Source organism: Pipistrellus kuhlii, unplaced genomic scaffold (genome assembly GCF_014108245.1).
Source record: "Pipistrellus kuhlii isolate mPipKuh1 unplaced genomic scaffold, mPipKuh1.p scaffold_m20_p_20, whole genome shotgun sequence".
Lineage (NCBI taxonomy): Eukaryota > Metazoa > Chordata > Mammalia > Chiroptera > Vespertilionidae > Pipistrellus > Pipistrellus kuhlii.
Window position 1 is genome coordinate 1,906,030 of NW_023425516.1, and position 27,366 is coordinate 1,933,395.

At 41.1% G+C, this 27,366-nt stretch overlaps 1 protein-coding gene across 3 annotated transcripts in view; it reads right to left on the reverse strand.

The window, feature by feature from the left end:
• Window positions 1–592: 592 nt before the first annotated feature.
• The window catches only part of SUDS3 (SDS3 homolog, SIN3A corepressor complex component), a 30,782-nt gene continuing 4,008 nt past the window's right edge, over window positions 593–27,366 (reverse strand). Inside the window, exons 3-12 of one of the 3 annotated variants that reach the window (XM_036449577.2) lie at window positions 25,654–25,709; window positions 24,680–24,751; window positions 21,273–21,292; window positions 19,862–20,018; window positions 16,187–16,282; window positions 15,197–15,258; window positions 15,022–15,043; window positions 13,698–13,803; window positions 6,200–6,284; window positions 593–3,247 (exon numbers count right to left, since the gene is read on the reverse strand). In XM_036449577.2, the coding sequence (XP_036305470.1) occupies window positions 3,149–3,247; window positions 6,200–6,284; window positions 13,698–13,803; window positions 15,022–15,043; window positions 15,197–15,258; window positions 16,187–16,282; window positions 19,862–20,018; window positions 21,273–21,292; window positions 24,680–24,751; window positions 25,654–25,709 (775 nt within the window). In that variant the 3' untranslated portion in view covers window positions 593–3,148. Of the gene's footprint in view, window positions 3,248–6,199; window positions 6,285–13,697; window positions 13,804–15,021; window positions 15,044–15,196; window positions 15,259–16,186; window positions 16,283–19,352; window positions 19,406–19,861; window positions 20,019–21,272; window positions 21,293–24,679; window positions 24,752–25,653; window positions 25,710–27,366 lie in introns of those variants that run through there. The other 2 variants (XM_036449578.2, XM_045585393.1) reach the window with 2 other exon arrangements.

Genomic DNA, 27,366 nt, shown 5'->3' on the forward strand with positions numbered 1-27,366 from the left:
AGCCCACCAGCTGCTTGAAATGGCTGCAAATTTTTTTTTACCATGTTCTGGTAATAAAGTGGTTTCAACTCTTTGGAAAAATTGGTGTAATATTAAATAAGTACCAATATTTCAAATTCCCAGCTTAGAAACAAGATTTTTAAATCAGGAGGAAATTTAGTAAAATTCAAGGCTAAAGGAAAATGTTAATAGAAAAACAAAAGAACAATATTGTAAAAAATAGGATTTCCCCCCCCCAAGTTAGATTTAAAAAATTGCAACCAACCCCCCCCCCCCCCCATATTTCTCTTAAAAAAGCCACCCAATGCTGAGCCCAGGGTCCCCCACACAAGAATATAAATAGCTTGATTTGCAGATCAGCCTCTAGGATCTTACACTGGCCCCAGTTAGAAGTTTTTTGTTTTGTTTTTTTTTTAAACTAAGTTATGTTAGGTAGTTAGACACCCACAAATACTGGTATTCAAACAATTTAAAATATCCTGGTTTTGGCATGGCTACCAAAATATGGAAACTGTTCAAGAGGCTTAGGGAGAGAAAGAGTTGGAGAAATATACAAAACCCTCAAAAGGAGGTAAATACTAGGACACGTGGATAGCAAACACTGTGTACTTGAGACAGATGCCTGGAGCTGAACACATGTATGAACAGGTTGTTGATCAGAATTACACATATCCAAGTTCTTCATCAAAAACACATAAATACAGGTTCTTGATCAAAAGTGTCTGCACCAACCTTTATCAAATATCATTTGCAAAAAATAGTTGAATTTGGGAACTCATCTGTGCCCTGGGTCTAGTGAGAGACAAAACTTTTAAAGAATGGCCAGCTAGGCTAAACGCCAGCCCCCTCTTATTATAGGAGTCACAAAATCTGTGCTCCCCTCTCATTCATTTCCCCATCACAAAAGCTCCTCCATCTCCTAATGAGTGGGTTCTTGCACTCCTGGTCACTGCAGAGGCATTGGAGAGGTTGAAATGTTGATTTTTTCATCTCTGGAGTAACTAAGTAAAAACTAATAAACCTTCTGGGATCGGGAACATACTTTACTGTACTAAATCACATTTTCCTTCATTTTCACTAGGATCCTGATTTCAAGAGTTATGAGAATACGAGGGGCAAAAGGCAGTCATGGGGCCAAGACCATGCCTCCCCAAGGCCCCAACACCCTCAAATTTACAGAAGAGAAAAGGCAAAAGTGTCCAGATCCTGGTCATCAAATAGTTACTTCACAAAAACACCAGGCAAGGCAGGGAAAAGGGCAACTTGCTGCTCAATGTTGAATCCCCAACAGTTACCAATACAATCCTTTCCCCCCAAAATCAAATTCTGGTGTGCTGTTAGGAAGACAAGTTAATACAATCATTAAAACAAACAAAAAAACCTCTTTGATGGCAACACATACTAAATATATCTAAATAATTTCCATCTCAGGGCACTAGATGACAACCAGTACCTGCCATTACGGAATGTTACACACACCACAGTGACAATTCAGGCAAGAGAGAAACCTCAAACGGCCACGGCTGCCAAGAAGAAACAAAATGTGAAACCCCACTTTACTGGGGATGTGGTTCACTGAAGTCAACATCCTAATAATGGGAGGGCCTGGGGCAGAGAACAAACACAAAAGGCCCAGGCAACTTTTGATGAACAGCACTCTTTATCCTGTTTTTAAATGAAACTCCATCGCCAGAATAAAAAAATGGAAAAAAAAATAGATTATAAATTAAAACAAAAATATATCTGTACAAGTCTTTACTCTGAGTCAGTAACGTTTGGTCTCTGTCGAAGGCAGGACTTCGGAGGTGATGTACCTGTGATCACAGCCCCATGACTTGCGACTTGTGTTGGGGTGTGAACATAGAGAGACAACACGAAGGGAATCACTTGAGACCAAGGGAGCTATGTACAAAGGTTTCCTAGGACATATCAAGTCTACTCATTGCCCACAGAGATGCTAGCACGTGCTTTGACCCCTAAAACTTGGTAAACATTATCAGGTGGCAACTAGAATACAACAAACCCCAGAACCCAACAAGTCATTCTCTCGTTGTAGGAATGAGGAAAAGGGAGCAAGGAGTGATTCTTCCAATGAATCAGAACTCATTAGGAAGAGTGGGTTTAGTGGCAGCGAGCACAGCCTTCTGTCCTCGACCTGGGCCAGACCTCCAGGAGGCTGCGAGTGCTGACAACAAGGTTCCACGGGTTTGGAATGGCCAATGTGCAATAATGGGATCGGTGACAAGAGTGCAATTTGAATTATGAGTGAGAGTCTTTTGGTAGCTGCAGACTCTCATTCATCAATCTCCCTCCCAAACTTAGATAACCCAGATAATCAGCCTGTGGTAGGTCTCTTCACCTACTGGGTGAGGGAAAATTAATTGCAAATGAAATTGTCTGAAATGACCACTTCTTGTTTCCAGCTCAAGCTGGAACGAATAAACTACTTGTGTATTAAATAACATTTAAAATATGATATCTTCAGCACATTATGAATATGAAATGTCCTTCCCCCCAGCCCCAATTACTTCAGTGCACACAGTCCCTCAGGCAAATTTTTCTGTCGTTCAGCCAGTGGAGTGGATGGCACACGACAGATGTTCCACAAGGCATTTATTTCTCGGAGAAGGCTGAGAGCCAGCAGAATTAATCTCCTTCTGCAAGGACCTCTGCCCCAAGCTTCTGGGGAAACACTGAATTAGGCTCGACAAGGGAAATAGATACATGATCCACTAATCAGATTCAAAACATGAAAATCCATTGTTGAGTGTATCCCTTCCTGCTCCTCTTCATGGTAGAAACACATAAAGATAATAAAATTTAAAAAAAGTCCCTTCAAACTCAAAGGAAGCTTGGGGGGAGGCGGGGGGAGAGAAGAGGGGGGATGACAACAAAGCCCAGAGTTAAATTTCCAATATGCCTGAAAATAAAATCGTCTTATGTGACTGATGAGGGGAAGAAGTCGAGGAAGCAAAGAATGAAACAGAGATGGGAGCCACTGGCCACGAAAGTGCCTTGCAGAATCCACAACAGTGTTTTTCATAGTCCAAGGCCAAGGAGCAATTCCCAAGTTAAAAACTTTCTATTAAAAAGAAAACCAAAAACCACTTCAGAAAAAGGGTCAAGGGAAGAAGCGCACTGTAGAAAGTCAAGCCGCTGACCTCCGGCGGATCACGAAGAGCCCACGATGAAGCTGGCCCAAGTAAATCCTCATCTTGGTGCTGTCACTGGTCTTTCTCACCCAGATCTGCAGAGAGGGAAAGAGAAAGGCTGAGAATGATAAGTCTTCCAGAGCATAAAAATATTTGCATAAATTAGGTGTGGGCAGAAAACTGGCAACCTCTTCCGGTCAATTTGCAAGGACTTCGAAAGCACCTCCTTGACCTTTGGCTCTCCTAAAGGCACGCCTCTAATGTAGACAGTTGGCATCAACCTTGAACTCATTTCTCCCAGCCATCTCTCTTACACCTTCAAGAAAATGGAGCCCTATACTCAGTGGACCCAGCGTTAGCCTGTGGACTGAAGAGTCCCAGATTCAATTCCAGTCAAGGGTACATGAACCCCAGTAGGAGGTATACAGGAGGCAGCCGATCGTTGGTTCGTTCTCACTCATCAGAGATGTTTCTTTCTCTCTTTCTCTGAAATCAATTTTTAAAAAAAATTTTTTAAAGAAAGAAAATGGAAAGCACAATGATACTGCATTCCATTTAGCATTGATCTTAAGGGCTCTTTTTTATTTAGTTTGACTACAAAGTTAATCAACATTCAAGATACACAGATTCATCACTTTCGATCAAATTAGGAAATATTTTGACAGTCCTTCCCTCCAACCATATCGTTTTCCCACAGAGGAAATAGCATGTTTTGCATTTCACAGGCAGACACTTTCTTCTGTAGAACTGAGAATGAACCCTGCAGCAGGGATCTGCCCGGCTGACAAGTGCACTCAATGAGGAAGGAAGGAAGAACTGGCACACCTCAACAAGGAGCTACCGTGGGCCAGACACTGCTGGTCAAGTTGAGCCTCCTCCACCTCAGGCACTCCTCCTATCCCCTGACAAAGTTAAGTACTAGCATCGCCCCCCCTTTCATAGAACAGCGAGGCTAAGTCATGTGTCCTCTGTGAACCCTGGCATCTGACATCAAAGCCCTTGCTCTTCTCCACTAACCCAGCCCCTGACTCTTTTCATCAGTTCTCTCGTGTGTTTAATTAACAATGCAATTAGATGAAGCCAAAAGCATTTTTTTTTTATCTGCATCACATATATACAAGTACAAGTTTACAGACATATATTCTACCTCCCCTGCTTAATTTTCAGGTTTTTTTTGTTTTTTGTTTTTAAGTTTTCAGGTTTTAAAAAGTTTATTCTCAGTTTCTTTACTGTGACTATTTAGCAACAGACTTTATTTTTAAACCAGTGGGTTGAACTTTAAAGTTAAAGTCCTTGCATGAATCGGAATCTCTAAGAAACCATTTTCAACTAAAAACTGACCCCAAGGAGGGCTGAACTGGGAAGTCACCAACACGTTCAGATGTGCCCACAAATCTGTACAAAGTAACGTTATGCAAAGGCCAAGCAGCTCCACTGCCACTTAGGATGTGACCTGAAACATGAGCTGGAATACTTCCAAGAAGTGAGAAATATTTTCCTGTCCCCAGAGTTGCGAGCCTCTAATGCACTGAAGCGTCTCCCCTCCCGGAGACATGCCTCAATGTCACTGTTTCCTTGTCAGACCTCACTGACACTCTATTATGTCAAAGGGTAACAATATTCAACACAGAGAGAGAAAAATCTAACTTGCATTTCTATTTTCCTGAAAAATCTTGAAGAGTCAGAGAGAACAGTGCACTACACCTGAAGTTGGGTTTAGGTACTAGGAGACCGCACGCTAGGGACAGCAGTGCACACGGCCACGTGCAAAACTCCGATGTGAAATGACAACACTTGCTGAGCAGCAGGTGTTGTTTATTAGATCGCCTGTTCTGGTTTTGACTTGGCTTGAAGTGAAACAGATCCTGAACCCAGAGAAGAATGACATTCATTTTTCCGGAAGGCTCTCCCTAACTTGTAAGTAAACAATCATTATGCAAACTAGTCACATTTAAGGGCATTTTCAATTCAGAAAGCTGGGAGAATAGAAGAGGCTTAAGTTATTTCATAATCCAGTTTCATTAGATTTGTTGTGCATTTGTACAAAAGTTAGAGGGTAGACACATAAAAATTAATTTTGCTGCAAACATTTGTGGACTGATAAAAGACTGAGCCAAGCCAATCAGCATTAAAGTTTAACACTTTTTTTTAACTACTAATAATGCAGGTTACACACTGCTGACACCCTCCTAATGAAGGGTCATTCGGAGAACTCACAGGCCAGTCATATCATCCTTGAGCATAACCCTGTGAAATAACTTTACAACCAGTCCCCATCCTAAAGGGGGAAACCAACACTGAAATGGAAGCTCATTGTTCAGAGGCACAACAGGACATGTCAGATTAGAATAACAGCAGGCAAGGAGTAGTGTGTGGGTCAGATCAGACCAATATCCATTTACTGAGCACTTACTGTGTGCCAGACCCTGTGCTAGATGTCTCGATACAACTTCACGGCACAAAACAAATCCATCAATACACATAAACATTCTAGAGAAAGAACAGACGTAGATTGAGTATGCTCCATAGTCAGGCTCAGTGTATGGTTACCTTAAAAAGCAGCAGGATTTGAAAGCACAGAAATCACACAGACTTGCCTTTTTGTTCACTTTCCTGTTGTCTAACAAGTGGTTCCCAACTCAATTATTGCACAGATAGTTCACAGATACCATAAGGCAGGGGTCTTCAAACTTCTCTCATTATGAGAATCACCTGGTGGAGGTGTTAAAACACAGATTCCTGATAGCACTTCTTATAGTTGGGATCCGGGAATCTGTGTTTTAACAACTCCACCAGGTGATTCTCATAATGAGAGAAGTTTGAAGACCCATGCATAAGGAATACACTATCCACCTGTACTGCAGTCAAGCAAAGTAAGGAACCCTTCAAGGGTGATTTTGCCTACATGTAGTTTCCGCCTGAAAGCGCTGAATTAGACTCTAACCCACATATAACACATGACTCCACTGCACTTTCTCAGTGGCCTCCCCCTGAGAGCAGGTTGTCACCTTTTGCTTTCCTAAAGGGTGAGGGAGTTTGGTCCCTACCTCATTGGCTCCGACAGAGCTGATCACACAGCTCAGTTTCTGGTTGTCCTTCGACTCCAGATAGATTGCTTGGCTCTTGTGGTACCTGCCAAAAACGGACACAAGTTTATTCCTTTAACCACTTCACTGAAGTATGACTGAAATATAAAGTGCTGTACATATATTATGAGTTTGGGGATAAGTATACACCCGCGAAATCATATCACCATCAAGACCATAGACATACAGGGGTGGACAAAAGTCAGTTACAGTTGTGAGTACACAAACCCGGTTTATTTTGTATTACTATTAGGTCTAGTAATAATTAATGTCGTTTTCTAATACTTTTTTTAAATCGAATTTATTTAAACAATAAAATTTAATCAACAATATAGTTGCCGTTGTTTTCTACTACTTGTGCCCAACGCTCAGGAAGCATTTTAATACCTCTGTTGTAAAATTCTTGTGATTTTGATGCAAAAAATTCGGTCAATGCATTTTTGAGGCATTCTTCATTATTAAATTTTTTTCCAAGAAGAAAGTTTTGCAAAGAACGAAACAAATGGTAATCGGAAGGGGCAATATCAGGAGAATATGCAGGTTGAGGGAGAACTTCCCATTCCAACTGGCGCAGTTTTTCAGCAGTGATTCTTGCAGTATGCAGTCGTGCGTTATCGTGGTGAAGAATTACGCCCTTCCGATTAATCAGCGCGGGGTTCTTTTTCTCTTAAAGCTTGGGCTAACCTTTCCAATTGGGCACTATACACTGCACTTGTAATGGTTTGGGTAGATGGTAAAAGTTCATAATGAAGAATTCCTTTAAAATTCCACCAAACACACAACATCACTTTTTTCGCATGCAAGTCAGGTTTTGGCGTGGGCTGCGGAGCCTCATTTTTGTCCAACCATTGAGGCCGCCTTTTCAAATTAACATACAGCACCCATTCTTCATCTCCGGTAACAATTTGCTCTAAAAACGGCAAACGGTTTTGACGAGAGAGGAGCGAACTGCAAATTGTGACTCTTTGATTACGGTTGTTGTCGGTCAACTCATGAGGAACCCATTTTCCAAACTTTTGGACTTTGCCAAGTGCACGCAATTGATTGGAAATTGTTTTTTGTGAACAATTTAAAGTTGTCGCAAGCTCTTGTTGGGTAATTTGAGGATTTTGCACCAAAAGAGCTTGAAGAGCTTTTTTTTTTTGCTTTTTTTTTTCTTTTTTTTCGAGCCTGAAGAGCTTCTTGATCAAAATTGGACACACGGCCTCGACCACTCTTGTCATCTAACGAAAAATTTCCCTCGCGAAATTTCTCAAACCAACGCTGACATTTTCTGGCGCTAACTGCATCTTGACCAAGAGCACTACAGATGTTTTTTGCAGCCTCACTTGCTTTTCTTCCTAATTAGAACTGGTAAAGCATACAGTGCCTAATATGCTCTTCATCTGCCATCTTCTTAGCCCTAGTTTTGCAACAAAAACCAAACCAAACACAAACTTTTTCAAGCAAAACTTGTTAATTGCACTTCACACGTTCTGTAGATACCACGTGTTTGAAGGTTATGTCAATACAAGTCAATGCCAAGCAAGATTTTAAACGAATGTTAAAAACGACATTAATTATTACTAGACCCGATATTTATTACCGTTAACCTGCATTTGCCTACACATGTATATGTCACCTCCCAAAGCTTCACCCTGCCCTCTTTATTGTGATTGTTTTTCTGTGGGCGTTTTTGTGGTAACAACATTCTACATAAGATCTACCCACCTGAAAAATTTTAGGTATAAAATATACAGTACTGTTAAAGGCACAGATATTTTTTAGGAAGAAAGGAAGAACATATCATCAGAATAAAAAATGTAATTAAAGGAGACCTAATTGACATTTGAGAAAGAGTCTGGATTTCAGATTTAATTTAAAGTCTTCCAACCTTGGGTTAGAGTAGATGATTATCTCCTAATCTTCTAAATTTATATTCCTTGGTCCCTTTGCAGTCAGGAAAGGGGAGGGCAAGAAAAGGGCTAGGAAATTAACTCTATATTTGCTTTTTTTTTTTTTAAATATATTTGTTTATTGATTTCAGAGAGGAAGGGAAAGAGACAGACAGACACATTAATGATGAAAGAGAATCATCGATCTGTTGATTCCTGCATGCCCCACACTGGGCATGTGCCCTGACCAGTCATCAACCATAATCGGTTTCAAAGGTTGACACTCAACCACTGAGCCATGCACCACACCTAGCTATATTTACTTTTTTACTTGAACTATATGACACAGTTCAAAAAGTAAATTATAATTTTTCAAGTAAAACTTGGTTTCACCCCCCAAAACATTAAAGACTGGGTGGTTAAAACAATAGAAGGGCTGAAAAACTGGTCTGTTATCTTGTAATTGTCCAAATAAATCACCAATAAGAAGGTCAAATCCAGCCTTTACTTTGGCCACTCATTCAACAAACACTCATTAATCACTCATTGTGTACTCTATGTTGGAGGCTGGAGGCAGACAGTGAAGAAGGCAACAAGGTCCCTGCTGCCATGGAACTTCAAATACAATGCAGCAAAGGAGATTAAATAATCACAACTGACCAGCAGTCACTAGGTGATGTGCATCAGAGCATCTAACATGGCCTGGTCAGTCAGGACAGTTGCTCTGAATGTAGTGAACATGACGGACACTCCCCTTTCAGCCTCTATATCTAGTCCCCTGGGCTATAGTGAAGGACCGCCTTTGACTTCTACAACTGCAGGACAAGGCCAAGGATAAAAATGAGGAAGCCAGGGAAAAAGCCCAAATGAGAAATAGCAGCTGCCACAGGATGAAGGAGCAGCTGCTGGATTACAAAAGCAGCTAAACTGCTACTGGCAGCCCTGGCCTGGACCAGTCCCTGTTCAGTCAAGAACATCACCGTTGGTTCATTCTGGCCACATAGACCTGGCTTAACAGACCCACTAACTCAAGCAAGTTCCACCAAAAACAAAATGCATCTCCCAACAAAGCACTGCTTCTTATCATTATTTCCGTAAGAGAAGAAAGCAAACTATTTTACCGGCATAATAAAGTAATCTACTGCCAAGACATTACTAGTAAAGGATGTAGTTCACTTCCACAATCAGCTTTTTCCAATCTAGGCTCTAAGCACTCTTTAACCTGCTACTTAGGAGCTAAAAACTCAGGTTTCCAAGTCAACTGAGTTCCTGAAAACACTGCTAAAAGAAATTGAATCCTAAATGCAATTAGAACAGCAAAAATGGTTTAGATCCAGCTTCAAAGTGGCTTTTGGCGAGAGATTAATATTGCAAGGTTCGGCTTCCACAGTGCATGAGGAAACTCAAACTAAAGTTTCCCCCCCCTCATCTAATCCAACTGCCCTGTATAAATGGTTAGAATAAAACTATAGCGGGGAGAACATTCACAACTATTGAATAGGGACTGTGATTTATTACAAGATAATAGGCAACTAGCCTCAAGTCATTCTGACACTACTTTCTAAATAAAGGAAGGTCATGGATGTGGTGCAGAAGTATATTACTAGTGTGGAAACATGCTCAATAGATTGCTAAATAGAGGAAAATAACTATGTCCATATGTTCCTGTGTATGTAACAAAACATTTGCATATTACATGTGTATCATACACCCAGAAAAAAATGGTTAATTTATAAATTAAAATGTATATTAAAATTTTATTTAAAAAAATTTAAACTAAGAATGGTATTCCTTTTATTGCACAGTTTTCTTTTTTCAAAAATAAACAGGCATTACTTATATTAAAAACTATGTAGTATCTTCTTAAGTCATGGTACTGGACAATACCCAAATAAGAAAGATGGGGTAAAAAGAAAATTTAATGTCACAAATTTTATCCTAATGTCTGTTAAAGACACATTAACTCAGGGAGACTATTCAAACAATTCTCCTGAGATATGCTCAGAGGCCAAACCCCCACACACCTGACTGGCTTAAAAGTGAGCATTAGGAGTAAACAATGCAATCCAGTCTCTCAGCCCTGAGATATGGTCTGGGAGGTAAGTATCTGGCCACCTCCCAGTGTACCTGCTCTGGAATCACCAAATACATGGTGGTGGCTTGAATGTCCATCAATGGTCACTATTTGCTCCTGGAGAACTTCCAACTCAACTGATTCGCTGAAGCAGAGTTTTTGGGACCTCCAGGGGATACTTATGTGCCACATCATAATGGCCTTGGGGAACCATCACCCCTGGATATCAAATCTATTAAAATATCTGAATTCTATGAACAAATAAAGTGCTCATGTGGAGGGTGGGGTATTTTACAGATGAAGCTAAAAGTACATGACAACCTTAAAATACAAATTTACTTTCCAATTTCTAAAGACTAATAAAAGAGCAGAAATTCAAAATAGATTTAGACATAAAAAGATGCTCAAAAGTAACATCAATCGAGCTACAGAAGTAAAAATGTACATTATCACTTTTTTGCCAATTAACCCATTTTACAAGCTACAACTCATTTCTGCTGGGGGAAAAAAAAATAATAATAATAACTTAAGTAGCCTCAGAGGACAAGCCCCAAATGTCAAGCTAACTTTATTACTAATGGAAATTCTGACCTGGGAATCCCTGCAATTAAGCTCTTAAAGTTTTGCCACTACTGTTAAACCCAATGAACTAGAATCACCACTACTATTATGGAAGAAAGCAATTTCTTTAGAAAGGTGGGTCAAAAAGTGGGGCAGGGAGGAGGTAGAACTTAATTTTGTATCCTACTGGGAATCCTCACATTAAGTTTCACTTCAAAAGAAAAGACCATGTCACAGCTACAGTACCTCCAGGAGCCCCAATTCTAGTTGGAAGCATTCACTGTTTTAACAGTGTTGTCAGCTGAAAGCTAGACGGTTAAATCCACTCAATCGAGTGCGTGACTTCATTTCTGATTCACATTAGCAGCCCCAGATTTAATGTGAGGAGAGAATCAACAGTCTGCCAGCACCAGCAGTTAGTTATTTTAAAGTATCAGCTACTTTCACAGTACTTCCTAAGAAGGGTCATTAGTCCAAATCAAAATGTGAGGAAAACTTACAGCAGGATATAAAATGCCTTACACGCAGTATGTATAAAACCAAGGCAAAGGGAAGATGCTTATCTTTCAAAACGAAATGTAGCTTGATAAGTGTTCTTGCCAAGATGGGAAGCACGAATCACACTCATTTTGCTTAAGTCATTTAAAACTCAATGAAACATGTTTTGCCAGAAGTACTTTTGCCAAAATACTCCACACCACTGGAAAGAACATAAAAGTGATTCAGTTGACCTCTCAGCCACAGGCCATGATGCTGAAAAAAGAAAAATGGCAGCCTCCAACTGACAGGGACACAAAAGGCAAAGAGCAGAGCCTGGAGAGATACGAGAAGCCGGTCTGTATAGGTAAACGTGGCGGCCAGGACTCCCATGAACACCTTCCAAATGCAGAAGGCAGGGACCTACTGAAACAAATGTGCTTGAACTTGGACTGCCAAGGCCAAATAAGAGAAACACACAGAACACAAAAGAAAACAAGTCTCAATGTTTAACAGAATAAAAGCAGCTTTAAATTCACTGAAAAAGTAAAATGCTCCCAAAGAATTTATTTTAAAATTTTCTGGCGCCATTATGAGAAAGACTAAAATTCCTTCAAAATGCTTAGGAGGTCTAACACAGCAAACCTGGCCACTCTTTACTGTAGGTCCTTTCTTTATAAAAACAAGAATTTTATTTTACCACACTTTCACCCTTAAGACTTGTCTCATAAAATTGAAGGATTAAGCCTTAGAAAGAGGCAGAACTGAAGCAACACAATTATAAAATGAACATTATTTGAAAGATCATATGGCTTTAGGACTCACAGATCCATAAAAATATTAGTGATAAACCTCATCATTTTTGAAGATGTTTCTTATGTGTGAGCTAGATCTTTAAAGGCTATTTGGTTTTCATTATTTGAAACATTTTTCATTGTATTTTGCCTCCAGTGTGTTGAACTGTTAGTGCCTGCCACCTAGTGGTGGTATGTTCTGGTAACCAATATTAAGAAGACACAAGATTGCCAAATAGCCAAATGAGAAGGGCAGGAGACACTAAGATCAGGCTTTACAGATAGAGCAAGCCTTCATCATCCACTGGATAATTAACCCACTATAACTAATAAGCATAACTTATTTATTTCAGGCATGACCAGATCACTAAGCATTTCTGCCAATTTCGGGAGTACAATATTATTAAGGTAACTAACATAATGTTGGTTTTTTTTCTTTAAGAAAGCTAAAAAATTTCTAAGTAGCCATTACTCAAATTTTGAAACCTTCCATTAAAAAAATATACGGAATCTCAAAAGGTCATTATATAGAGATATTATAGAACATACAATAACCCAGGAAAACATCCTGCATATAACCAAGTAGAAAGGCAAAAGAATGCAAATGTTTCTACCATCCTATATTATAAAAGGCTAATATGCAAATCGACCAAACGGTGGAACTACCAGTCACTATGATGCTCACTGACTACCAGGGGGCAGACACTCAACACAGGAGCTGCCCCCTGGTGGTCAGTGCGCTCCCACAGGGGAGTGCCGCTCAGCCAAATGCTGGGCTCATGGCTGGCGAGCGAGGTGGCCATGGCGGGAACCTCTCCCACCTCTGCAGCAGCATTAAAGATGTCCAACTGCCAGCTTAGGAGCAGGCCTAAGCCGTCAGTCAGACATCCCTCAAGAGCTCCCAGGCGAAGAGGCAGGCTGGGGTGAGGGACCACACCCCCTCCAAATGCACGAATTTCATTCACTGGGCCTCCAGTGACTTACTAAACTAAAAGTATGCCACATGTGGATAATGAATAACGGAATATATCAGAATTAAAAGAGCTGTGAAAAGGTGATAGAATCCAGGGTGACTTAATATCTAGCATAATGCCTAGTTACAGAGCAGATAGTAAATGTTTGCTGAATGAGTAAATGTATGAACTTTTGGGGTTCTTTCATATTATTCTGCCTTTTTATTTCCAATGGCATACTGGTGGTGTGAAGATTTCCACCAGTCTTCGATCTAAACTAGCAATGTTTTAGGACACAATTCCCCCAAGAATGTTTCCTAGAACACTCATGCAGCAGGATGACATAGGGGAAAAGGGCCCTCACCAAATAAATAACCTCTGCCAACATCTCAGAATGTTAGCAGAGGTTATGTATTTGTGCATCAGCATAAACCCAGTCTACAGGGACATCCCAGAAGATGTAAGGCTGCAAATCCTAGTGTAATAGCAGCAGCATGGAGAAAGGAGGGCCACGTTCTAGAAAAACACAGCCTTCAAAGATCTAACAAGTAGCATCAACCAAATGATTCCTGATGCACGTTTAAATGTGACTCCATATTTATTACTATGTATGTTAAGCAGCTGCCATGCTCTCAAACAACAACTGTAGACAGGCCCAGCTCTCTCTCCAAATGGTTCTTCTGAGATTCTTACGAGTAATCTGTGTTTTTCCACAACAATACCTACCATCTTTTATCATAGTACAATTTGCCATCTTCTATCCGGGCTTCAAATCTCTGGGCTTGAGACTCAGCTGGTGTAGCAGGCAAGTGTTCAGGAGAAGAGGGGGATACTGGAGAAACCAATGAAATATTTCAATGACTAAGCATGTAACAAACATGTGAGTCCGCCAGCTAACATGCTTTAATTGAAATGCTATTAAAAAGTACTAATAATCATAATCATCAATCCTTACAGTTGTAATAAATGGGAATCCAATAAAATTCTTGTATAGTACATCTTATGATCCTCAAAGCAAACCTGTGAGGTAAGCAAGGAGAAGATTAACCTCACTGAACACAGGAGAAACCTGAGGCTCAGGCAGGCTAAGGGATTTGCCCAAGGTCACTTAGAGCAGAACTAAAATCCCAGTGATCCACCTAAGCCCAAAGGGCAAAAATTAGATACGTCTTTTTAAATTTACTAAAAATGAAATAATTTCTAGAAATATTTATTACTAGGTGGAGCAAGTCAAGCTAAGACAGTGCTAGTAACTACGATGGGTTTAAACAAACTAAATTCACACACTCACTCCAAGAACCCTTTCCCCATCATGCCTTCAGACCCTCTCTGTGGACCTCAGGAGGAAATTACTTTAAAAAATAAATTTAAAAAAAAAGACTCTTGTTTTCTTCCCCAAGATATGGTGAGTAGAGGGATGTGTGAGTAATCACAGTACTTAAAAGCTTTGCAGTCCAGAGTTCCCTCTAACAGCCCAGCACTGACTCGAGTGCTGCTCTAGAAGAAAGCACCGTGAACACTGGGCCAGCCTCCTCTATAGGCTGGCACTGGGGGCAGCTTGCGAGTTCCTGACCAGAGCCGGTTCCTGAAAAGCACTGCAACAGCAGTGGCTAGTGCTTAACTCCACAAAGCGAGTAATACTGACATGCCCCTCTGGTTTCATTTTCAGAACGGGTGTGTACTTAAATATTATAGCCGATGCCCACACAGAAAGAAAACCGTTACCAGCCAACCAATCAAATGTCTCTTTTACAATAAATTTAAAGGAAAAGACAAACATAACTTGAACACAGCAGGGTGTAAAAAAAAAAAAAATCAAGAGAGGGTGCACTAAAGGTTCCCCTTGGCTTTCATGATTCCCTTACTAAATGTCAGTGTCAGTTTTATAAAAGAAATCACCACCACCACCCCAGTCCATTTAGACAAATGATGAACACTTTCTTTTTGAAAATGGCAACAATTCCCTGTCAGGTATTCGCATGTTTCTCCAAAAACATGATAAAAAAAAAAACAAAACACTACACAAATGCCAATAATGTCATGCACTTACCTGGTCTCTTGGGTGACTTAAGCTGTAGAAAGAACAACAAAAAGTCTTAGAGAAAATCACTTCAGATGCAACTTACAGTGTCAAAGGTATCAAACTGATTTAACAAGTAACACGTGAACAAAGTAAAGCTGAAAACCATTTCAACCCTGAGATTTCAAATAAATCAAAACTGTACCTTATTTAACGTTCTCAGATCCTCCATGATCTGTTCATCCGTTAACAAGTAGTTTAGCTGGGGTGTTGCGAGTTAAGGAAATGTGTTTGAAAGGCAGTTTCCAAGCAAACAGAATACAACAAAATGGAAGCAGTATTTTAGTTCACAAAATGTGATTATGTAACATGACATTTTTACAATGATAGCTTGTTTCTTGGAAATTTTTGATTCTCCTACTGTCATGGCACTGGGTATACAGAAGAATTCATACCTCCCATCTTACAAACTTCAGTGATGCAAAGGTGGAATGAGCGTCAACAGGTAACTACAATAATAGTGTGCGCAGCACACAAGAGAATAACTTCATCCTGAACTTATAAAGTGCTTTTGTTCCAAAGATCTGAAGACTTCACTCGGGGTTACTCTTCCCTCGCAATTTACATTCTCAGTTGTAAAGAGAAAGGAACCTGCAGTTATGCCCTTTCCTGATGGCAGACAAATAATTGAACCATTTTATGCAAAAAGCTATTTATTAGATCCTCAAGAGGACGGAAACAATACTTCCCCACATGTCCTCTTCCCGTTCCCATTTTTATGACTAAAGGGGCTTCCTTATGACTGACTGAAATCTCACTTGCTTTAATTTAACAAGTTTGCAATCCAGGGATACAGATAATTGAGGCAGAAAAGCCAGCTATCACTGTCCTCATTATACAGGTAAAAAAAAAATTAATGCACTTGAAATTTTCAGTTGCCCCTGAATCTCCAAGTATTAAAACAGGTTGAACTTTCAACACAAAGTACCTTACCAAATAACTCTCTCTATAAATCCTAATTGCAGTAGCAATTGAGGACCCTGATCATAAAATGGCCACACCCTGCTTTCCAATCACATCCAGTACGACTTTTTTCTGCAGGACAAGAGCCATGTGTATTCTGCCAAATGGATAAGCAAAGGATTCGATGGTCTGAAAGAGGGAAAAGTGATCGAGGCCTGATGCAAATGGATATCAGGAGCAGGTTTTCTCCTCTTGTCTGGAATGGGGACAGGGTCATTTGGTCGCCTCCGCAACTTTCTGGTCATGATGGGTTTCACTTCCATAGAATCTGTGAAAAGAACACAATGATAACTCTATCCAGTCCCCACTGAAGTGCGAATTTCTATAATGTAAGAATACCTGCCCCAGAGCCACCCAACCACAGTTTTCCTGGGGATGTCTGGTCCACACATGGCCCAACCCAGACACCCATGTCAGACGTTAGAGGAGGTCATACTTAGAAGATTCAGACCAGCTGACCTAAGTGTACATCCTGAACCGCTTCAGGAATCTCTCCAGTACCCAGAAAACCAGGGATTTTGCTCCTCTTCCCACAAATTTAAAGAGGCCACAGAGTCGCAGGCTCTGGGATTAGAAGGATCCTTTGGGCCATCTCTGTGTACTAACTCCTGCTGTTCCCACAGAGGGTGGGTGAACGGGAGCTCACTGGAATACAAGGCTCTTTTCGCGGCCAGTGGCCTCAGTGCCAACTATTTTATATGAGATCTTCATTTACAAACACGAACTCTTTATCTTATTTAATAACCATTTGTAGCTACTTGACTATCAAGAATGATACAATGAAGGCTCATAATAAAGGCCTCTCTTCATTCTTCTTGGCTTTTCTCTGCCAAGTCCGATCTGGGTGCTGACTCCCTTGCCTTAAAATCTCTCCTCCCCAGCTACTGCCACACAAATCTCTCCTCTCTTGACATGCCCCTCTGAGGTCCTTTCTGCTGGCCTGCCCCTTTAAAATGGTGATCTCTGGAGTCCAGTCAGTCTCAGCCTGTTTTCCCAAGGAATCGCTGATCATCAATTCCAGCTCCACCCACCCTTCTGAAAGGCCACCTGTAGCCTACACCACCATATCCTCTCCAAGCGCCAAACCAACCCATTTCTTCTTGTTTCACCTCCCAAGGCTGCTGCTTCTCCTGTGTGTCAGGGGCATCACACCTACTCATCCTTCCAAGCCAGACAAAATCTGCCATTTATGACTTGTCTTCCTTAATCCAGGTATCAAATCCAGCTGATAATAGCAATTCTGCCTTTTAACTACCTCTAAACTCTAACCCCTCATATCATCTCCCTCAAAGTGGTCTTCCTACGATCCAAATCAGATCATTTTGCACCTCACTCAAATATCTTAATGGCTTCCTACTCTCTACAGAATAAAAGCCAAACCTCATATCTGCTCCTTCTTTCACATGAACCCAGTGTGTGAGCTTTTAGCTATATTGGTACCCAAAGGCACCATACTTTCATGCCTACAAGACTGCACGCAGTCCTCTCTGCCTAGCCTCCTCTTTTCTGTCCAGTGAACTCCTACACAACATTCCCCTTTGTGACCACTTCCAGACAGTAACCAGAGCGTTTGTACAAATCTCTACGCCACGTGCCAATTTTTTGTTTATCCAAACCGAGGCTAGAACTTAGCCTAGGTTTTTTACTGACAATATACCTTTTCACATGCACAAACCAGCTGTCCTCTTAAATTCTCCACTAAAGGTTTGAAGAGAACCTCCCTAATTCCCATGGAGATCTATAACGCTTTAAATCCTGTTCAAAGCAGGTCACCAGATCCACCAATTTCTAATGGGTTATTTGGACTAAACTTCTCATCAGTCTCATTTCATTTTGTTTTTTTCAGGACATTTTCTTCTTTTTAAAAAAAAATATTTTTTTTATTGATTTCAGAGACAAAGGGAGAGGGAGAGAGAGAAAAAGATAGAAATATCAATAATGAGAGAAAAATCATTGACCATCTGCCTCCTGAATGCCCCTCACTGGGGATTGAGCCCACAACCCAGGCATGTGCCCCTGACCAGAATAAAACCTGGGACCCTTCAGTCTGCAGGCTGAATCATAAAAGGAAATTTTAATAAATCTCTTTTCCAGTCAGGGCTGGGCAACCCTGGTGTTGGCCTCAATCCACAAAGGTGAAATAAGTCAATCAGTGAGAGGAAAGAAATCAGGCCTCTCATCCAACACCGTAACAGCACCATCTGTGGAAATGCTAATTATCCTTCTAGCTCCAGTGCCTTTTCTTCCCACACTCCATCATTACCTTGGCATTGTCTCCATAACAAGGGTACCAAATGGCTTGAGAAAGTACATCGGTACCTTTAATGCCCAAAGCTAGCTTTGAGCACTTCTGTCATTTATTATTTTACTGAGTTACAAATGGCTTCCCCATGTTTATTTGTCTTTTCTACCCTGGCAGGCTTGGCCTTAAGTCACTGAGGATGCCTCCCGTCCCAGTTAAGATTCTGGCTGTAAAACTGCCTGGCCAAACAATGTCTATCGTTTGTCAATCATTAGGATGCCAAATCACAGGTAAGGTGATGATATCCTTCCCTGCAGATGAAAAGGGAACAGCTATAAAGGACAATATTTCCCACTGGCGTAATGAAGGCTCCCAAACATCTGGTAGCTCTAGCAGAGAGTGATGAGGCATCACTGCCAGCTACAGCCACCATCAGAGAAATGGTGTGTGGATCAGAAAACAGACAGGCAGGCTGGCACCAAACTAGGTACCGCAGTGCTCAGAGTCTAATTAAAAAAGCATTGTAAGGAAAACAAGATGGTGCTTTTTTAGCATCCATTCTCACTCAAAACACCAGTTGCTTTCAGAGGTCTTCAAGGAATTCACTCCTTTTGCCACATCTCTCAAAGAGGAAACTATCAAAGGAGTGATTTTTCAAGTGTGAGACTACCTCTTTAGACACAATCACATTCTCAGTGGTGTTTCACGGAATTGGCGCTAGAAGTTTGTCTACTGGGAGGCCAATTTGTGTCATTAGTTCACAGCACCAAAAATACAGATGGGGAAACACAGCTCTTAACTGTTACTTTTAGATTCAAGGTCAACCCCAAGGACTTACATAAAAACAATGCATTCCTTACGGGCCCCTACTAAAATTAAGCATGCCAGAACTCTAGCACCTTCAGAATATGAGTATGAAAGTAAAATTTTGGGGTGGGAAGAGGCATGCCACTTACATATCCAAGTGACCAACTCACCACTGACTTTCCTTGTGGTATTTGCTGATGGAAATTTTGCTAAGTGCCAAAATAACTAATTCCTGCCTTGTATCCTTCGAGGATTCGTAAGACTGCATATGGCAACAGAAGAGTTGGTCCATGTTGCTTCTCCCTCATACCTGCTGAGTTTCCATATGCAGATTACTAAATCCTAGAAGGCAAGGGAGAGCCTGGCTCTGAGTCAATGTAACTTGACCACCTTTACAGGAAAGGAATTCAGAGGGACTCAGGTAAGTAATCTGTGAACATAACCAAGACATAAATGGCAGCTGACCCAAGAATTAAATTAAATAAAGTATAGGCTGCAGTTCACTGAACAGTTGTTATGTTTAGGGCACTGTACTAGCCATAATCGTGAGAGATAGAACATAATGAGCCCCATTTATGAGGGGAGTTCAGAGAAGTTAAGCAACTTGACTCAAGTCACACAGCCAATAAAGACAAAATTAGAAATATGACCTGTCATGTCAAAGACCACTCTCCTTTTAGCTTGCTCTGCTCTGATGAGGAACTGAGACACCAGACAGAAGGAGTTAACTGGAATAACTCCACCACCCACCCCAGGCTCTGCCTGAGGACTCCTAGAACCCTGCTGATGCTTTCATACCTCCAGTCAGTTCCATGGTTAGCTTTTCATTTTCAATCATCTTCTTCTTTTCTTCTAGCTCAGCAATCAGGTTCTCTTTCAGCTCAACCTTCTTATCTTCAAACTCTTTTACTGCTGCCTTCTTTTCTTTAATGTAATTTCTTTCCACTTGTTCAGTCTGAGCAAAAGAGAAACACAGAATAGGGGTACATAGCTCTGGCAGCCAGGGCTCCACCTTGAAGTCTGGCAAAGATTTCAAGAACAAAGAAAATACCTTTTCTATCATAGAAAGAGGAGAAATAGCTGGACACTCTCACACACACACACAGCTGCAGAAATGGGGGTCTCTGGGAGCCAGTTTTCCAATGAATGGGTAAACTTAAACCAACTTCTGCTTGTTTTCATGAGTGTACCCCACTTGCTACTTAGATATTTTCTCTCTTCCACATCTTATATTTTATGGCATGTGTTAAAATAGAACATTAATATCTTAACGATAGTAAATAAACCCTTTAATGACTTAATATCAAAGGAAAACAGTACATTCCAGATGAAATGAAATATCTACATTCAAAATTAACTGAGTCAAGATAGCAGGAGTCACTGTATGTTTTGATATTTATACTAAGATAAAGATCAACTAGAGTAGACCATTTACTAGGTCTCTGAACCCCAAAGTACTAAACACTGAAATTATATTAAATAAAAACTGCATAAACACCCGTTTTCTAAATCTCACCAGGGGGCTTATGGTGGGCAGCGGCTATGGATCATGTGATCCTTCAGGCTGTGACTACACGTGTTGTAATGACTTGAGTACAAAAGTGGTTTCCAATAATGTGGCTCTGATAAACCATGACCTTCTCACACTCATGTGTGACTCTGATAAACTCACAGCCCCTACTACTCCCCCACACTCCACATAAGCCACTCTGGGAGCAGTACATCCTTCAAGTTTAAGGTAGCCCTTGTCCCTGGCCTCACACAGACCAGCACTAGATGTCTGCTCAATAAAAGTTTTAATCCATCTTCCCTGCTAACCCAGAGAGTCTTAGCTATAGAACTGAACTACTGAGCCAATTCAGAAATGGGGCTCCTTCGAGGACCAAGACAACAAATTATTAGACCATTATAATTCAGACATACTCCCAGGGAAACAGCTTTAATGTGAGATCAAAGTCAACAAGAAAGCCCTCAGGGGTCAATGTCCCCTAGTCCCCTGTGACAAGCAGAGGCTGCCCAACAAACAAATGAACAGAAGGAATTTGATTTGAGACCACACGTCCTTTTGCCAGACAGAACAGTGACAAAGGGTTCCAGCTGGAGGCTTCCCAACTATCTGTTTGGTGACAGAAGGAAAGGCCGCCAGTTGGGAGAGCAAGATTCCAGTCTGAGAAAGAGCCTGCAAACCCAGAAGATCCATGGTACTTACTTCCAGCTGCAGGAAGAGTTCTGAAAGAGATAAAAACGTGCAATTAGATTCACTAGGCTGTGTCACCTTTCTAGACAGTATGCTAGGATTCATTTAGGAGCAGTAATTGCTTTCTGAAAGCACGATTACACAGAGCAAATGTTTTCATCAGTAAAGTGCTGATATACATGAAGGGAAGGATGCAAGAAGCACTTGTGTCTACTTAAAAGTTGGCCCTGAATAGCATCAGCTCTGGCAGTTCTGTCCAAGGGCAAAAACAAGCAGCAGGCACCAACCACCTCTACAAAAAAAAAAAAAAGGGATCCCTTCTTTCTCTCAGTACATATCCTCCAACACTCCCACAGGGCAGGATGGGGCAGGAAGCAGCAATGCACGTACTCCAGAAACAGAGTCAGCATTGATGTTTTTAAAGTACTGTGTGATGGGCTCTATGTGGTAAGGAAGGACAATCCCCAGGAAGGCAGAGGCTTGTGCCCTCCTGGGCTTTGCTCCCAGCCCGCCAAGCCTCTGTTCACAGCCATGCCTCCACCAGCAAGGCCCTCTGGTCTCTCTGGTTCACTTCCAAGTGTCAGATCTAACGCAGCCTCCTCCATCAGGCCTTTCCTGAGGACCCTTCACTCATCAACCTCCTCTCAGACACCTGAAGGTATCTCCCCACAGTATTCAACAGCTTACTTAGCACCTCTTAGTGCCAGGGGTTAGAACTGTTAATCCAGCAGCTTCCCCGCCACGAGATTGAAAGGCCTTCTGCAAAATTCAGAACTTGGAACGAAACAGGTCCCTGGCTTCTAATATTTCCTGGGTGACACTGGAGTCGCTGTATAAGGTTCACTAAGATTGCTGGCTGACCGCCTCTCCAGGGGATGCTGTCCACATTTCCCCCGAGTGTCCTTTGCAAATCTGATAAATCCTATGGCTCTATTCCCACATAAAAAAAAAAAATCACATATGCACATTCACACATATGTCTTAAGATTTTGAGTTTCAGAAACTACAGATTAAGGATCTAAATGTCAAATAACAGTTGTTTAGTGAGAAAGATTAACTGAGCAGAGGGACAAGCCACTCATTATTTTCTAACCCCTGCCAAAAGCCCTGATCACTGGAAATCCCTGGGCACAAAAACACAGCCAACCCAACATGCTTACTCCTAAGATTGCTTCATACTTGGTCCACTCATGAACAGGCCAGACACCTGAGGTCTGTGCCATTCTGCGAAATTACGCCTGCACCAACAAGTCAAACTGACAATTAGCACTTAGAGTTGGTGGCAGTTTTAAAGCAGCCAGACAACAGACACAACCAAAGCAGGTGGATATCTCTGCATGGAATGTGCTTTTTAAAGCTCAAGCCATGACTAATTTAGGAGCCCTTCTGCATATTTATCGGGGTGGGAGGATGCTTAGGAAAGATCATGTGAGGACAGAGTTGAGAATGGAATTAGAAAAATAACTCAATGCTCACCCTGCAGTTCTAGCTTAAGAAAGTTGCTCACGTCAATTTTTTTTCTTTACTTATACCTTAAACCACATGTGTCAAACACAAGGCCCGCGGGCCAAATCCATCCCGCCAGGCCTTGCAATGTGGCCCGCACCGCGCTGTCATCACTGCACTCCGCTGCATTTCCATCACAATGACAGTTTATGACTGTTCAGTAAACCATTCGGCCCGTGATTTAGGCTGGATTTTATATTTTGGCCCCTTCTCTGATTGAGTTCGACACCCCTACCTTAAACCAATTCCGTGAGGTACGTTCCCCTCTACAATGGGCAAACTAAGGCTCCAAGAGCAAATACCTGCTTAAAGGCACAAGACACAAAGTGATGGAAGACCTTGACCTAAGGACCTCAGTCTCCCCGGAACCACCTCCTTTCCCTGCTGAAAGGGAACTCCAGGAAGACAGATTTTTAAAGCTATCCCAAGGAAATTCCTCAGGAACTCAGAGTGAAAGGGGTGTGGGGTAATCATAGGGGCAGGAAGGATGTAGACAGGCAGAGGTCTAATGACTATATTTCCATTGTCCCAGCACCCCTCACGCCTTCAGCTCTTTTCCACCTGTTGGTGTCCACTGAGCATCTACTCACTGAGGGAGAGAAGGGTTCCATCAACAGAAAGCTGGGAAGTCACTGGATCAGAAAGAAAGAGGACAGCATCTAGACCTCACTTTAGAACCCATCACTTTTACCACTGCAGAAACAAATACCACACCGCACTCAAAATAAATGCTAGCTGATGAGAAGCTTCAAATTTAACACAGCCCACCGGTGTGGCTCAGTGGTTGAGTGTCGAACTATAAACCAGGAGGTCAGGGTTTAATTCTGGGTCAGGGCACAAGCCCGGATTGCGGGCTCAATCCCCAGGAGGGGGCGTGCAGAAGGCAGCTGATCAATGATTCTTTGTCATCATTGATGTTTCTATCTCTCTCTCCTTCTCCCTTCCTGTCTGAAGTCAATAAAAATATATTTTTAAAGATTTTCTGTAAACACAGAAAATGACTACTTTAAGTAGTCATCACATCTTACTTTTTGCATGACTCTTTATTTAACTTATACCAGTAATGTCCCTTCATGTACTCTTTTGGATATCTTTGTCAATGAAACAGTGAGTTTCCTTAAGTCAAGGACAATGTCTTACACTACTTCATATTGCTCACAAACTTAGATGTAGCAGATGCTCAACAACTGTTTGCTGAATGAATACGTTTACTGTGTATGACAGACCAAAAGCATATTTTTTTTCTCTAAATGTTTATAATACCTGAGAGAGAAAAGCAAGAGCACCCTCTTTCCTCCCAGAGCACAGAATACTAGAAGCAGCAAACTCTAAACAGGAGTGAAACAACCTACAATCGTTTTCCCTGTCAGCTCCTCTGATCATCCATTAAGCCAGCCATGCAGACCCAACAAAGAATGTGTGATTCTTGGGGTAACCGGGAGGATATACCCTGACTGCAAGGAGCAACCACTAACAACCTCAACTATGATTCTTTTTTTTTTTTTTTTAATATATTTTATTGATTTTGTACAGAGAGGAAGGGAGAGAGTTAGAAACATCAATGAGAGAGAGTCATTGATCAGCTGCCTCTTGCACACCCCCTATTGGGGATATGCCCGCAACCAAGGTACATTCCCTTGACCTGAATCGAACCCGGGTCCCTTAAGTCCCCAAGCCAACGCTCTATCCATTGAGCCAAACCGGTTTTGGCTCAACTATGATTCTTGATTGGAAAAAAGGATGAAGCCATTTTACACAACTGCACCTTTGAAGTCTCTTCCCTAAAACTCTCACTTCAATGAGATATTTGAAATATACTTTGGAGAAAAACTCTTATGGCCACATTACACTGACGATCAGCAAAAGGAAGAAAATTTGAAGATGATGTAGTTCCATTTAAGATAGTGGCTTACCTGCATTTCGTATCCTCTCTTTGTACTGCTGATCTAGTTTTTTCATCCTCTTCTGATACTCCTGTAACGTACCTGATTTTGAGATTTAGAAAATAAAAAATTACTCTCCACCTTGGTTCCTAAAATTGCTTTCTAGCACTAACAGTAACTGCCTTATTAACATCAGAATGAAACTCGAACCAAGAAAAGGCACACTGGACTCTGGCTCTCAAGGAAGACACAGCGGAAACCACCCAAACACAGAGAACTGCGACTCTCCAGCAAGTGAGAAGTTAAGAAAAGATGCCGGCAACCTCAAAAGGATTCTGATCACTTGCTGCTAGAGTTTGAATCAGTGGGCTTTCCTTTCCTGGAAAGACTTAATTCTCCTGCAATAAGATTAGGTCTAGACCAATGCCACCTAGAACTTTCTCTGCAATGATGGAAATATCCTATCGCACTGCCCAATATGGTAGCCACTAGTCACATATAGCTACTAAGCACTTGAAATGTGGCTAATGCAACTGGGGAACTGAATTATTAATTTTATTTAATTAAATGTAAATAGCCACATGTGGCTGGTGATAGTAATGGATAACTCAGGTTTAGATTCCTATCAAATCTCTACTCAATTCATTGCTTTTTCCAAAAACTGTTCGTTATGAGGATCCCAATTAGTATGGGAAATGTTTCCTAATCATAATGAGAAAACAGGGTAAGGTAAATCCATGCTCATTATCATTTAGCTTAAAAAGATTAATACAATTTTATTTATTTTCTGGAAACACCTCTCCTACAAAATGTTTAGCAGTTAGGCAGAGTAGTCTTCAGCTCATGCCTTACAGAAGGCCTTAGTGAGATTTCAAGTAGTTTGAAGACTGCACTTTACTGAGACAGCCAAATTTTAAATCACTCCAACAGAAAAGTGAAATACACAGAAGGTTTATAGTATTAAGAAGTATATTTAGAAATGAAAGATTAAATCACACACCAACCTTCCTGCAATTGCTGTAACTGTCTCTTGAGAGAAGCTAGTTTATCCTGATACATCCTGCAAAGAAAGGAAAGCCACAATGAAAGACAAAAATATTCAGTACTCTATTCCAAAATAATCTACACACAGGAATTACCTGGGTTATTCTAGGAATCTCATCAGGGTCCCTTAGCTGGTTTAAAATGTACCAGCAGCTAAAGGGACCAGAAAGGGATAGGATTCTGTATTCTTAAATCATGTCCCTATTTTGTAGATCCTCCTGTATCCCAACTTTAGAGAATCAGTCTAAAATCTGTAAGTATAAGGACACGCAGATTTTAGTAAGTGACAATGATAAACAGGCAAGAACATATAAAAAAATTTTGAAAGTGTGAGACCATTTTCTTCTGGACTTCAAGCATAAATAACACACACACACACCCCAATATAGGAAAGGCATTAAATATAGATCTTACCTCAACTCTACAATTAGATTATAAATTCCAAAGGAGTAAGATTATGCCTGCACCCTGTTGCAATCTGGAACCCCTCAGGGGATGCCCACCTGCCCGCTTAGGCCCGCTCCTCAAGGGGATCAGGCCTAAGCCAGCTGGCAGACATCCCTCTCGCAGTCCGGGACTCCTCACTCCTTACAGCTCAGCTCACTGCTCCTTTGCACTGTCGCAGAGGCAGGAGAGCCTGGCTTCTGGCTGAGCAGAGCTCCCTGTGGGAGCGCACTGATCACCAGGGGCAGCTCCTGCGTTGAGTGTCTGCCCTCTAGTGGTCAGTGTGCATCATTGCAACTGGTTGTTCTGGTTGTTCCACCATAACTGTTGCTTAGGCTTTTATTATATAGCCATGTAAGCACTAAGTTAATTTTCATATCATTTTTAAAAGCACTACTTTTTTAGGATCAGGAAAATAGTAGTAATTCAGTAACAAATGTTAACAAGTTAAACATCATGACCATCACCAGTGACTGACATTATACTTTCCATCCAGACTAGTAAGTCACTGGTGCCGCCAGCATATCGGTGAAATTGTATATCGGGGGCTAAACAGACAGGAAGAAAAAACAGGCTTGGCGCTTAACGTGTTAAAATGCATGATTTATTTGCAGCCCCAGCCAGATAAGAACACATAGCACACACAAAGTGAAAGAATGCAGTGTGTTATTTTTCCCCCTCATACTGAATGGATTATAGGCAATTATCCACTCTGGCAAGTCTGTTTGAATGGCAGATTCCACATACAAATCACATTTCAGCAATATTTTTGCTTCTACCTAAAAAAACACCCCCAAATTCAAAAACAAGATTGGCAACCTGAAGAAAAAAAAATAGATTACTCTCCCAACAGATATAGACATAACAGCCTTTGGGTTAGCCAAGTAAAGGCTACAAACACACCCCAACTATCTATAGGATGAGGAAGAAGTAGGCAGGATCTAAGAATTACTTAGGATGTCTGATTCTTTTAGGAAAATTCTGATGTACTCTCAATGCTCATCTTAAATCATTCAAGGCATTCCATTGTAATCACAATTACTTCTATATCATCAAATATTAAGGAGCACATTTAATTATTGTCTCTAAAGAATGTTTAAATATGTCAAGTACAGGAGGAAATGGTGTGTAAAGTACACACAAGAAGTAAGTATATGGAACCTAGTGTATTACATTTTCCACCACATTGAGGGTACAGAAAACGAATGAATTCTCAGTCTGTCTTTGAA